The sequence below is a fragment of the Lithobates pipiens genome, unplaced genomic scaffold (genome assembly GCF_037356315.1).
Source record: "Lithobates pipiens isolate NorthernLeopardFrog02 unplaced genomic scaffold, aLitPip1_a1.2 Scaffold_28, whole genome shotgun sequence".
NCBI lineage: Eukaryota > Metazoa > Chordata > Amphibia > Anura > Ranidae > Lithobates > Lithobates pipiens.
The window spans coordinates 32,747,434-32,760,002 of NW_027507789.1; the positions used below are offsets into that span (position 1 = coordinate 32,747,434).

Below are 12,569 nucleotides of genomic sequence, written 5' to 3' on the forward strand. Positions count from 1 at the left end.
CTTTTGAGGTGAACCACGCCGACTGTCCCATTAAACTAAAGTGACACTGGCCAACAACTTCATATCTTAAAAGCATACAGTGCCAACATCTTCGGCTTCTAAAGAGACCTACACCAGTAACTTTGAATCTTAAAGGAAATTGTTCTATTAGCTCCACTCCTTAAAGGGACAGCACATTACATGGCACACCAACATACGGGCCCCAACTTAGCCGGCAGAAGCCTCAACCTTCTTCAAACAGTTTTTATACTCTGGGTCTATTTGTTTAGTATTACTGATGTGCAGGAGGTCTAATAGATTTTTAGACTGAAACCTACACTCTCCTGACTGAGGGCCTACAAGTGAGCTAGCCGGTTGTTTCCTTGCTATCCTTATACGTCTCACTTGAGGAGTGGTCTCCCAGTCAGAGGGCTATTGTTTATGCTCTTGGTCCTGCAGAAAATAGGTGGCCACACTTTATTCCAATATTTCTTTATTGAAAATTTTCAGAAATAATAACAGTGACAATGAAGTCAATGCAGTTAGACAATAACATGCACGGTAAACATGGTGGCCACACTTTAAAGGGTATTTGACTGTACTATATTGGTACTGTGTTGATTCCCTGTGTGTTAATGGCCAACTTTTAAATTGTTGCATTGCTTTACCATTATACTTCTACAGATACAACCTGTTTATTATATCATAGCTGATGTTTGATCTTCTTGTGTGACTGCAGGGAGACTCCCCATTGAAGGTATTCTGGTAATATCAGCAGGGGTGGGGCTACGCGTTTTGAGTCAAGAAAGAGCAGAGGGCCCAAATCTTTCAACGGCTCCTTCAGGGATAGCGCTACATTAATATATTAATAATAATAACAAGTAATGTGTATTTGATAGGCCCTAAAGCCCAGTTCTAGTCACAGCTCTTGATATTTTGATTTAGGATGGGAAATGAAATAGTAAGAGCTGCTGCCTGTGCATTGATTGTCTGTTTGAGATTTCCCTGCACTTGCTGTCAAGGGAAATCTCCTCTATAGGGTCACTTCCAAAAAAAGTAATAGAATTATGAAGGGTAATTGCTGAAAATGGTTTTATTGCTGTCTGTGCCCTTATATCATGTGCCACATCCCTCATCTCTTCTACTGGCTTCACTGTTACAGAAAATGAGAGCAAATATCCCTAAGGGTGGGGGGGGGGGGGGGGGGGTCACAGACAGAAATTTAAAAAAAAGCTTGATATAGGCTGTAAAGCAGTGGTGTAACTAGAACATTCAGGTTCCTGGTGCAAGAAACCATGAAGGCCCCCCCTGACCCCTGGGCACTCTTCCTCTGTGCCAGGTGGCAAGAACAACCTTTGTGGCCCTGGTAGTTCTGCCACTGGTGTCAGTCGTTTTTTATTTTTGTTATTTTATTTAAAAGAATATTTTTTTTAGGAACCCCATTGGGGGGGCTTTGGTGACATACCAGGGGTCTAAACAGACCTCTGATGTTCCATCTTTGAGACAGAGAAACAATTTCCTTCTCAATCTCCTTTACTGCAGTCTCAGTAGCACAGAATGAATGGACAGGAATAGATCTGTACAGAGCTTCCTGTTCATTCACAAACTGAAGCATAGTCAACAGTTTACTATGTTTCTCTTATGAATTGGCAGAGTCAGTGATCGGTAGGGATCACTGACTCTCCATCCAGAAAAAGAAGGGGCTGGTAAATCACACATTTAACATCCCCTTCTCTGCTCTCCATCCTGACGGCTGGCGGGATGGGGAACCTGGCAAAGCTGCTCGGGGGGTAAATAAATCAATCTCTTATTTTTTCTCCTGCAGCCATGGAATGCATGCTTCTCTGCCTCTGCCTCCCACAGGCATTCAGCAGCAGGAGAAAAATTGACAAATCAGTTCCTCTATATGCAGCTGCCACTGCCGCTCCTCCAATCCAGGCGTACAGGTGGAGGTGCACGGCCCCCTACAATTGCGACCCCTGTAGGTACACCCCTGCTGTAGAGTAGAACTAAAACCCGTAGATACTTACCTTCAATTCAGAGATGCGACTTGGACATCTTCCTGGCTTCCTTTAAATGACAGGTGTTTGGTCATCAACAGGGAATGATGTAAGTACCATGCATGCGTGCAGAGTTTAGTCATTCCAGTACTGAGAGGTGCAGAGAATGTGCACTAAGCCATGCGTGTGCAACTTGGTGTACGCGATTTAGATTGTAAGCTTTCCTGAGCAGGCCCCTTCAATTCTCTTGTTTTGAATTGTATTGTAACTTTACTGTTTCTGTTCATTTTTGTAAAGCTTTGTGCAAATTGTTGAGACTATATAAATCCTATATTATATTGTAGCACCACTTCCAAAAAAGCCACTGGTTTGGATGGGTTCTCTGATGCTGGCCTCAACCTTCTTGAATGCCTCAGCCTCTTTGACACACCGGCTAAGTTCAAGAGTCAACAATGTAATCATTTACTCTTATGTGACAGGTGCAACAAGGGCAGGGGTTTTTGAAAAGGAATGCAGGGCAGCCTCTTTCATACTGACCATGGGCCCTGGCATTTGAGGGAGCTACAAGCATTCAGGAAGATGTACTGCTACATATTGCAAGATGACATGTTATTACCACATATAACAGTCAAGGAAGCCATGATGGTCTCTGCCAACTTGAAACTCGGTGAGAAGATGGAAGTGAAAAGAAAGCTGGTTAATGAGATTTGGACATCCCTGGTCCTTCTTGAATGGTGGAGAACTGTTGCCAGATGAGCCAGGGTGGGCACTCCCTGGCTAATCAAAGTCGTCTCGGTGCCTGACTGTTGATTAGCTTACTGTTAATTGGATCACTGATTAATTAGGTTACTGTTAGCTGCTAGCTGTTGGTTAAACGTACTAAAGAAATGACTGTTTAAAGTTTGCATTGTTCAGAATAATGTGATCAAGCTGTTATCTGATTTTGTGTGGTATAAATTAGGGTTGCACAGATACTGGCATTGGTGCCGATACTAAGCATTTGCATGAGTATTGGTATTCTCACAAATGCTCCGATACCCAAAACCGATACCGGAAGTAACATCAGCTTGGGAGCAGAATGGCTTCTCTTCCCCTCCAGCTGGCTGTCTTCTCTTGCGGGTGCCATCCCCATCTCCTCCACCCCTCTGGCCGGCTGCCATCTCTATCGGGTGCCATCTCTTTCTCCCCTCCGGCCATCTGCCATCTCTGGCAGGTGCTATTCCTGCCTCCTCTCCTCTGGCCAGCTATCATCCTTGGCAGGTGCAATTCCCACCTCCTCCTCCCCTCTGGCGGGCTACCATCTCTATCGGGTGCCATCTCCTTCTCCCCTCTGGCCAGCTGTCATCTCTGGCAGGTGCAATTCCCACCTCCTCCTCCCCTCTGGCTGGCTACCATCTCTATCGGGTGCCATCTCCTTCTCCCCTCTGGCCAGCTGTCATCTCTTGCAGGTGCCATCCCCGCCTCCTCCACCCCTCTGGCCGGCTGCCATCTCTAGCGGGTGCCATCTCCTTCTCCCCTCCCGCCAGCTGTCATCTCTGGCGGGTGCCATTCCTGCCTCCTCTTCCCCTGTGGCTAGCTATCATCTCTAGTGAGTATGAGCCCCACCTCCTCCTCTCCTCCAGCCAGCTGTCACTTCTGCCTGTTACCTCCTCCTTCCCTCCACTAGCTGTCACTTCTGCCTCCATGTCTCCCAATGATTCTCCCATCCCCATCCTCTTCCCCCAGTGATCACAGTCATTTACATCCCAGCTCTCCCACCCCACAATCCCCATTCCACCTCACTCTCAACTAACCTGCCCTCACTTACCCCTCTACTCCCTCCCCTATCCCACCCAGCCCTCACCCCAGTTTCACCTACCTCGCTAACAACCACCCCTCAACCTACTCTTCCTAGGCAATAGGTATCGGTGATTGGTATTGGCGAGTACTTGAAAAAAGTATCAGTACACATAATGTTAAAAAAGGGTATCGGTGCATCCCTAGCATAAATTCTGTGTGAATTTTCAATAAAGATTTCCGGTTTGCACCTAAGCTGGTGTCGTCTAGTTCTTGGATGTATTTTTTAGCTATGATACCATACCTGGTTCCTGGTTCCAAAGTGGTGGAAGCTGTATCTTGGCGAAGGCACCCAGGCGGGGTGCCAGGCAGTCCGTCACACCCTACTATAGGCTGTGCGTACAGACCAACAAATGACACCATGATACTACATAATCAGTATACCTCTAATGCCCTGTACACACAGTCGGAATTTCAGATGGAAAATGTGCGATCGGATAACATTGTCGGAAAATCCGATCGTATGTGGGTTCCATCAGACTTTTTCCATCGGAATTTCCGACACACAAAGTTTGAGAGCAGGATCTAAAATTTTCCGACAACAAAATCCGATCGTTTAAATTCCGATCATGTGTAGACCGAAGTACAACACATGCTCAGAATAAATTATGAGACCACAGCTATTGGCTACTGGCCCGTTTATAGTCCCGACGTACGCGTTGTACGTCACAACACAATTGGATTTTCCAATAACTTTGTCCGACCATGTGTATGCAAGACAAGTTTGGCACAAAATCCGTCGGAAAAAATCATTTTGTTGTCGGAATGTCCGACCGTGTATACAGGGCATTATGCAGATGAAAAACACAGGGTGCAGGTAGGAAAGTTTTATATTGTACAGAGATCAGGATAAAAAAAAAAAAACCCATAGGAAAAAACTTTCACTGGAATAGTGTAAAAAATGAAGATGATTTCTGATTGGTGGCTGCCAGTCACTGCACTTTTGAGCATTGCACTCTGCATCTAGCTTGACCGAGGCTGATTTAAAACAGAAAAATAAATGCAGCCAGTTTTGGTTTTTAAGCGTGTGATTAAAAAATGACAACTGTTACTTGGTTGCTGCACACGGTTCCTCCACCTTTCTTCGAATGTGTTATTTCGCACCCTACAGATCCAGTTTAAAGGTGTAAACATACGCACATTACTAATCCCCAAACAAATGATCAGCTAATACATACACCACAATTATGAGTAGCAAAACTGCCACTGAAAGTGAAGGTACTACAGATTGCCACAATAAGTATAACCTAAATCCGCAGAGGGAGGAAAAGTCAATATGACTTAGAGCACTTACTGAGCATATAATCCGCTCAACAAGCTCTCATGGGGTATATTCGACATTTACAGTGCAGTTTACACGTGAAGTGCTAAAATATTAACCAGTACACCAGTAGCCAATGCTTGAGGTCTGACGGGTCCAAAAATGTGAAGGTGTTTGCTAGGTGCTAGCTTCTTCTTCATTCACACATATCCTTAGTGAGTGCAAGGATGATATTCAAATAAAAGTTCAACCATTTCAGTGAAGGGCACTTTCACCCCCTTCCTGCCCAGTCCAAATTTTCAGCTTTCCGTGCTTTTGCACTTTGATTGACAATTGCGCGGTCATGCAACACTGTATCCATATAACATTTTTATATATTTTTTTTTTCTTTAGACAGAGCTTTTTTATGGTATTTAACCATTTCAGCACTGGAAAGGTTTATCCCCTTCATGACCAGGCCATTTTTTGCGATACGGCACTGTGTTACTTTAATTGACAATTGCGTGGATATGCAACGCTGTACCCCTTTTTTTCCCCACAAATACTTTCTTTTAGTGGTATTTGATCCCCTCTGTGTTTTTTTTTTTTAACTCTATAAACAAAAAAAGACTGACAATTTTGAAAAAAAAACAATATTTTTTTACTTTCTGCTATAAAACATACCCAATAAATTTTTGAAAAAAAATCTAATTTCTTTATCAATTTAGGCCAATATATATTCTGCTACATATTTTTGGTAAAAAAAAAAAAAAACCCAGTAAGCGCATATTGATTAATTTGTGCAAAAGTTATAGCACCTACAAACTGTGGGATATTTTTATAATTTTTTTTTTTTTTTTTACTAGTAATGGCGGCGATCAGTGACTTATAGCGGGACTGCAATATTGCAGCAAACAAATCAGACACCTAACTGACACTTTTGATCCTTTTTGGGGTACATTGACACTAATACAGTGATCAGTGCTAAAAAATATGCACTGTAACTGTACTAATGACACTGGCAGGGAAGGGTTTACCTCCTAAACCGTGTCATTTTACCTACAGGTAAGTCTTATTATAGACTTTCCTGTAGACTTTCCTGTAGGTAAAAAAATATACAACCGCTTTAAGAAAGTGAATACTCTAGTGGGAATGTAGATGGCAATAACAATAGTTAAAGAACACCACTAATGGTGTTGGGGGATACATCCACTAGTGTTGAAGAAGACCACTCTAGTGTCAGAAAATGCCACCACTAGTTTTACAGAACACCACTACTGGTGTTAGAGAACATCACCAGTGGCGGAACTTTCAGGGTCGCAGGTGGGCCCTGCCGTTCTGCCGCTGTGGGGGGTCCCAAGACCCGGCATTTCCCCCTGCACCTCTGGCTTTCAGTTTGGGTTGCAGTGAGGGGAGTAGGAGGCGGCGATCGGCAGCTCTATGGTTGCGGGGCTTCATAGTTTCATAGTTAGTAAGGTTGAATAAAGACACTAGTCCATCCAGGTCAACCTGAGTGTGTGTCTACCCCTATCCCTGTACATTGCACACTCACATTGGTCCCTACCCTCAAGGAGCCCACAATCCAAGGTCCCCATTCATATACTATGGCCAATTTTGGACAGAAGCCAATTAACTTACCTGCATGTCTTTGGAGTGTGGGAGGAAACGGGAGTACCCGGAGGAAACCCACGCAGGCACAGGGAGAACATGCAAACTCCAGGCAGGTAGTGTCTTGTTTGGATCCGAACCAGTGGCTTGAAGTTCTCCTCCCGAGTGTATACAGTGGAGAGGGGAGGGGCAGATATCTGTTTCACTCCGCAATGTACAAGTGAGTCGCTCTGCTTGTACACTCTTGATGATCGCTGCCCAGGTCAGAGGCCCCTCCCCTTTTCACTGCATACACTTGGGAGGAGAACTACAAGCCCCAGGGAGATTGCATGGTCCACAGGCACCATAAAGCTGCCAATCACCCCCTCCCACCTCCCCCTGTGCTGGGGGTTGGAGGTGCACCGACAGGGGAGACCAGCCAGGTACCAGCCAGGTACATGGGGAACCTCTGGAAGGCGGGGGGGGGGCGGCTGTCTGAGGACCCTGATGTAAGAGGGGGCTCTGATGTAAGGGGGGCCCTCTGGAGACCCTGATGTAAGGGGAGGCTCTCTGGGGATCCTGATGTAAGGAGAGGCTCTCTGGAGACCCTGATGTAAGGAGAGGCTCTCTGGAGACCCTGATGTAAGGAGAGGCTCTCTGGGGACCCTGATGTAAGGGGAGGCTCTCTGGGGATCCTGATGTAAGGGGAGGCTCTCTGGGGACCCTGATGTAAGGGGAGCCCACTGTAGACCCTGATGTAAGGGGGGCTTTCTGGGGACCCTGATGTAAGGGGGGCCCTCTGGGGACTCTGATATAAGGGGGGCCCTTTGGGGACTCTGATGTAAGGATGTAAGGGGGGCACTCTGGAGACCCTGATGTAAGGGGGGGTCTTTATGGGGACCCTGATGTAAGGGTAGGCTCTCTGGGGACCCTGATGCAATGAGGGGGGCTCTAGGGACCCTTATGTAAATGGAGGATCTCTGGGGACCCTTATGTAAGGGGGATCCTCATTCAGATATGTAATGATATATATATATATATATATATATATATATATATATACATACACACACACACACACACACACACACACACACACACGCACGTTACGCTGCTATGGGCTCCAGCCCGATATCTTTTGTAGACCTAGCAATGCCCCTGGTGGGGCTCTTCATGGTTTCTTGCACCAGGGCCCTGAAGACTCTAGTTATGCCTCTGCCACCATTAGTGTTAGCACCACCAATAGTGTCGAAGAACACCACCACTGGTGTTAGGGAGCACCACCACTAGTGTCAGAGAGAACCATCAATAGTGTCAGAGAACACCAACAATAGTGTCAGAGAACACCACCACTAGTGTCAGAGTACACCACCAATAGTATCGAAGAACACCAACAATAGTGTTAGAGAGCACCACCAATAGTGTTAGAGAACACCACCACTAGTGTTATAGAGCACCACCAATAGTGTTAGAAAACACCACCACTAGTGTTAGAGAGCACCACCAATAGTTTTAGAGAACACCACCAATAGTGTTAGAGAACACCACCAATAGTGTTAGAGAACACCACCACTAGTGTTAGAGAACACCACCAATGGTGTTAGAGAACACCACCACTAGTGTTAGAGAACACCACTAAGTGTTAAAGAACACCACCAATAGTGTTAGAAAACACCACCACTAGTGTTATAGAGGACCACCAATAGTGTTAGAGAACACCACCCCTAGTGTTAGAGAACCCCACCAATAGTGTTAAAGAACACCACCAATAGTGTTAGAGAACACCACCACTAGTGTTAGAGAACACCACCAATAGTGTTAGAGAACACCACCACTAGTGTTAGAGAACACCACCAATAGTGTTAGAAAACACCACCACTAGTGTTAGAGAGCACCACCAATAGTGTTAGAGACCACCACTAGTGTTACAGAGCACCACCAATAGTGTTAGAGAACACCACCAATAGTGTTAGAAAACATCACCACTAGTGTTAGAGAGCACCACCAATAGTGTTAGAGACCACCCCTAGTGTTAGAGAACACCACCAATAGTGTTAAAGAACACCACCAATAGTGTTAGAAAACACCACCACTAGTGTTAGAGAACACCACTAATAGTGTTAGAGAACACCACCACTAGTGTTAGAGAACACCACCAATAGTGTTAGAGAACACCACCACTGGTGTTAGAGAACACCACCACTAGTGTTAGAGAACACCACCAAGTGTTAAAGAACACCACCAATAGTGTTAGAAAACACCACCACTAGTGTTAGAGAGCACCACCAATAGTGTTAGAGACCACCACTAGTGTTATAGAGCACCACCAATGGTGTTAGAGAACACCACCACTAGTGTTAGAGAACACCACCAATAGTGTTAGAGAGCACCACCACTAGTGTTAGAGAACACCAACAATGGTGTTAGAGAACACCACCACTAGTGTTAGAAAACACCACCAAGTGTTAAAGAACACCACCAATAGTGTTAGAGAACACCACCACTAGTGTTAGAGAGCACCACCAATAGTGTTAGGGGATGTCACCACTAGTGTTAGCGGATACCACTACTGGTGTTAAGGTACATCACTACTAGTTTTATATAACACCACCATTAGTGTTAAATAACACCACCACTTATGTTTGAGAGCACCACCAATAGTGTTAGAGAACACCACTAGTGTTCGGGGGCACCATCAATAGTGTTAGGGGATACCACCACTAACGCTAGGGGACACCACTAGTGTTAGGGGACACCACCACTAATGCTAAGGGACATCCCCACTAGTGTTATGGGACACCACCAAAAGTGTTAAGAGACCCCACCACTAATGCTGGGGGACACCACCACAAGTGTTAGGGAACACTCTCAATAGCATTAAGGGACACCACATCTAATGCTAGGGGACACCACTACTAGTGTTAGGAGGTACCACTACTAATGCTAGCAGACACCACCACTAATGTTAGGGGACACCACCACTAATGTTAGGGTACACCACCAATAGTGTAAGGGAGTGGGACAACACCACTAATGCTAGGGAACACCACCACTATTGTTAGGGGACACCTACAATAGTGTTAAGGGACACTGCCACTAATGCTAGTGGTCACAACCACTAGTATTAGGGGACACTACCACTAGTGTTAGGGGGCACCAGCACTAATGCTAGGGGATACCACCACTAATGCTAGGGTACACCACCAATAGTGTTAATGTTAGAGAATGTTAGCAATAGTGTTAGAGGACAGTGGACACCATCACTAGTGTTAGGGGACACCACCACCAACGCTAGATGCTAGGGGACACCACCAATAGTGTTAGGTGATACCACCACTAGTTTTAGCAGGTGCCAGACCTAATGCTAGAGGACATCACTACTTGTTTTAGGGGGCACCACCACTAATGTTGGAGAACGCCACCACTAGTGTTAGGGGACATCACCATGTTAACACATTTTTCTGTTATTATTAATTTAGATGCTGAAAATAAGGTTGTCACACACAAAGTTGTAGCTATGAGGATATGTAGATGAAGTCTTCTCCCGATCATGACTCTGACCAGCAGAGGTCTATGAGATCAGCAGTAGGATGTCCCTGGAATAGGACTGTTGGGGGCTCTCAGTGTGGACCACAAGGCTGACACTCATCAGACGTACACAGCGGGCGGTGAGCACGGAGCTGTCTCAGCACCACGTTAGTGAATTCCGTACCACGTCCTCCCATCGCCGAGTCCTCGCCCTGTCCCCTTCCCCGGGTGTGCAGAGCCGTCCCCGCACGGCGCTCCTCCTCTCCTACACCCCCTAATTCGGTGACCCCCTCCTACACCGGGTACTGGCTCCGGAACGGGAATTTTTTTTGTGCAGAACCTGATCCCTCCGCCAGCCTGAGCTCACAGCACCAGCAGATCCATCCGCGCTGAGCGCATCCTGCAGTGGGAGAGCGGCCGGAGCCCCCCAGGTGACAACACCATGGGAGCCTGGGGACTGAGCCTGGGGGTCCTGCACTGCCTGGGGGTCTACATCCACCTCAGCCTGGGAGACAAAGACAGCACCGCCGATGGTATGTCACATCTTTTCCGGAGTCCTCTTCTAGGGGGGTCTGAGTTTTGGGGGTCTCAGTTGTGTCTAGCTGAGTTATATGGGAGGACAGTTATAATGGGGGATGGGATTATTGGACTTCAGTTTATGATCACTTGTCCTCTGCTGTCAGCTGTCCTCTAGGTGAGTGATGCTCTAAGGGGGTGTCTTTGTATTGGGGTGCTCCACAGTGAAGAACCTGGGGTGTCATTGCCCTTGGCTTTACCTATAGGGCTCCTTTAGCTGATGGGTATTCTTTTTCCAAGCTTGGGATATTTTGTGTGAGCTGTTACATGTACCTGTCAGATCTCTTATTAGTTGTTTTCTGAAGTGGTGCTCACATGGGGTGTCTTTGTATTGGGGTGCTCCCCCATGGCTTTAGATTAAAGGGTCCAGTAGCTGTTGGTAATCCTTTTCCAAATGCTTGAGATATCTGATGTGATCTGTAACATGGACCTGTCAGATCTCCTATTAGTTATGTTTTCTAGAGTGGTCCTCTATTGGGTGTCTTTGTCTTGGGGTGCTTAATGGTGAAGAACATGGAGTGTCAGTGCCTGTAGCTTTACATTTGGGCTCCAAGAGCTGATGGTTATTTTTCTAAATGCTTGAGATATCTAATGCAAGCTTTAATATGGACAGCTCAGATTTGCCGTTATTTATGCTTTTTAGAGTGCTGCTCTATGGGGTGTTTAGGTATTGGGGAGCTCCATGGGGGTTTTACACATGGGGCTCCAGTAGCTGTTGGTCATTCTTTTCCAAATGTTTGGGCTGTTTGGTGTGAAATGTATACCTGTCAGATCCTCTATTAGTTATGGTTTCTGGAGTGGTCCTCTATGAGGGTGTCTTTGTATTGGGGTGCTCAATAGTAAGGGACCTGGGATGTCATTACCCATGGCTTTACAGGAAGGGCATTAGTTGCTGATGGTCAACCTTTTTAAAAATACTTAGGGTGAGCTATAACATGGACATCCCAGATCTCCTATTAGTTATGTTTTCTGGAGTTGTTCTACATGGAATGTCTTTGTATTGGGGTGCTCCATGGTGGCTTTACATATAGAGCTTCAGTAGCTGATGGTCATCCTTTTCTAAATGCTTGGGGTGTTTAGTGTGAGCTGTACCATGGACATCTCAGATCACTTATTAGTTATGTTTTATGAAGTGATGCGTCATAGGATGTCTTTGTATTGGGGTACGCCTTTGTGAAGGACTTGCCCATGACTTAACATACAGGGCTCCAGTATCTGATGGTCATCATTTTCCAAAAACTAGGGGTGTTTAATGTGAGCTCTAACATGGACATCTCATATCTCCTATTAGTTCTGTTTTCTGAAGTGTTGTTTAATGGGATGTCTTTGTATTGGGGTGCTCCATGGTAAAGGACTCAGAGTGTCATTGCCCATGACTTAACATATAAGGCTCCAGTATATGATGGTCATCATTTTCAAAATACTTGGGGTGTTTAGTGTGAGCTGTACCATGGACATCTCAGATGTCTTATTAGTTATGTTTTCTGAAGTGATGCTTTATAGGATGTCTTTGTATGGGGGTACTCCCTTGTGAAGGACTTGGAGTGTCATTGCCCATGACTTAACATACAGGGCTTCAGTATCTGATGGTCATCATTTTCCAAAAACTTGGGGTGTTTAATGCAAGCTCTAACATGGACATCTCATATCTCCTATTAGTTCTGTTTTCTGATGTTTCATGGGATGTCATTGTATTGGGGTGCTCCATAGTAAAAGGACTCAAAGTGTCATTGCCCATGACTTAACATATAAGGCTTCAGTATATGATGGTCATCATTTTCGAAATACTTGAAGTGTTTAGTGTGATCACTAACATGGACATC

At 45.5% G+C, this 12,569-nt stretch overlaps 1 protein-coding gene across 1 annotated transcript in view; it reads left to right on the forward strand.

Moving 5' to 3' along the window:
- Nucleotides 1-10,284: 10,284 nt before the first annotated feature.
- The window catches only part of VSTM2L (V-set and transmembrane domain containing 2 like), a 147,023-nt gene continuing 144,738 nt past the window's right edge, over nucleotides 10,285-12,569 (forward strand). The window contains exon 1 of the mRNA XM_077459044.1: nucleotides 10,285-10,703. Coding sequence (XP_077315170.1) covers nucleotides 10,613-10,703 — 91 coding nt within the window. The 5' untranslated portion in view covers nucleotides 10,285-10,612. The remainder of the gene's footprint in view (nucleotides 10,704-12,569) is intronic.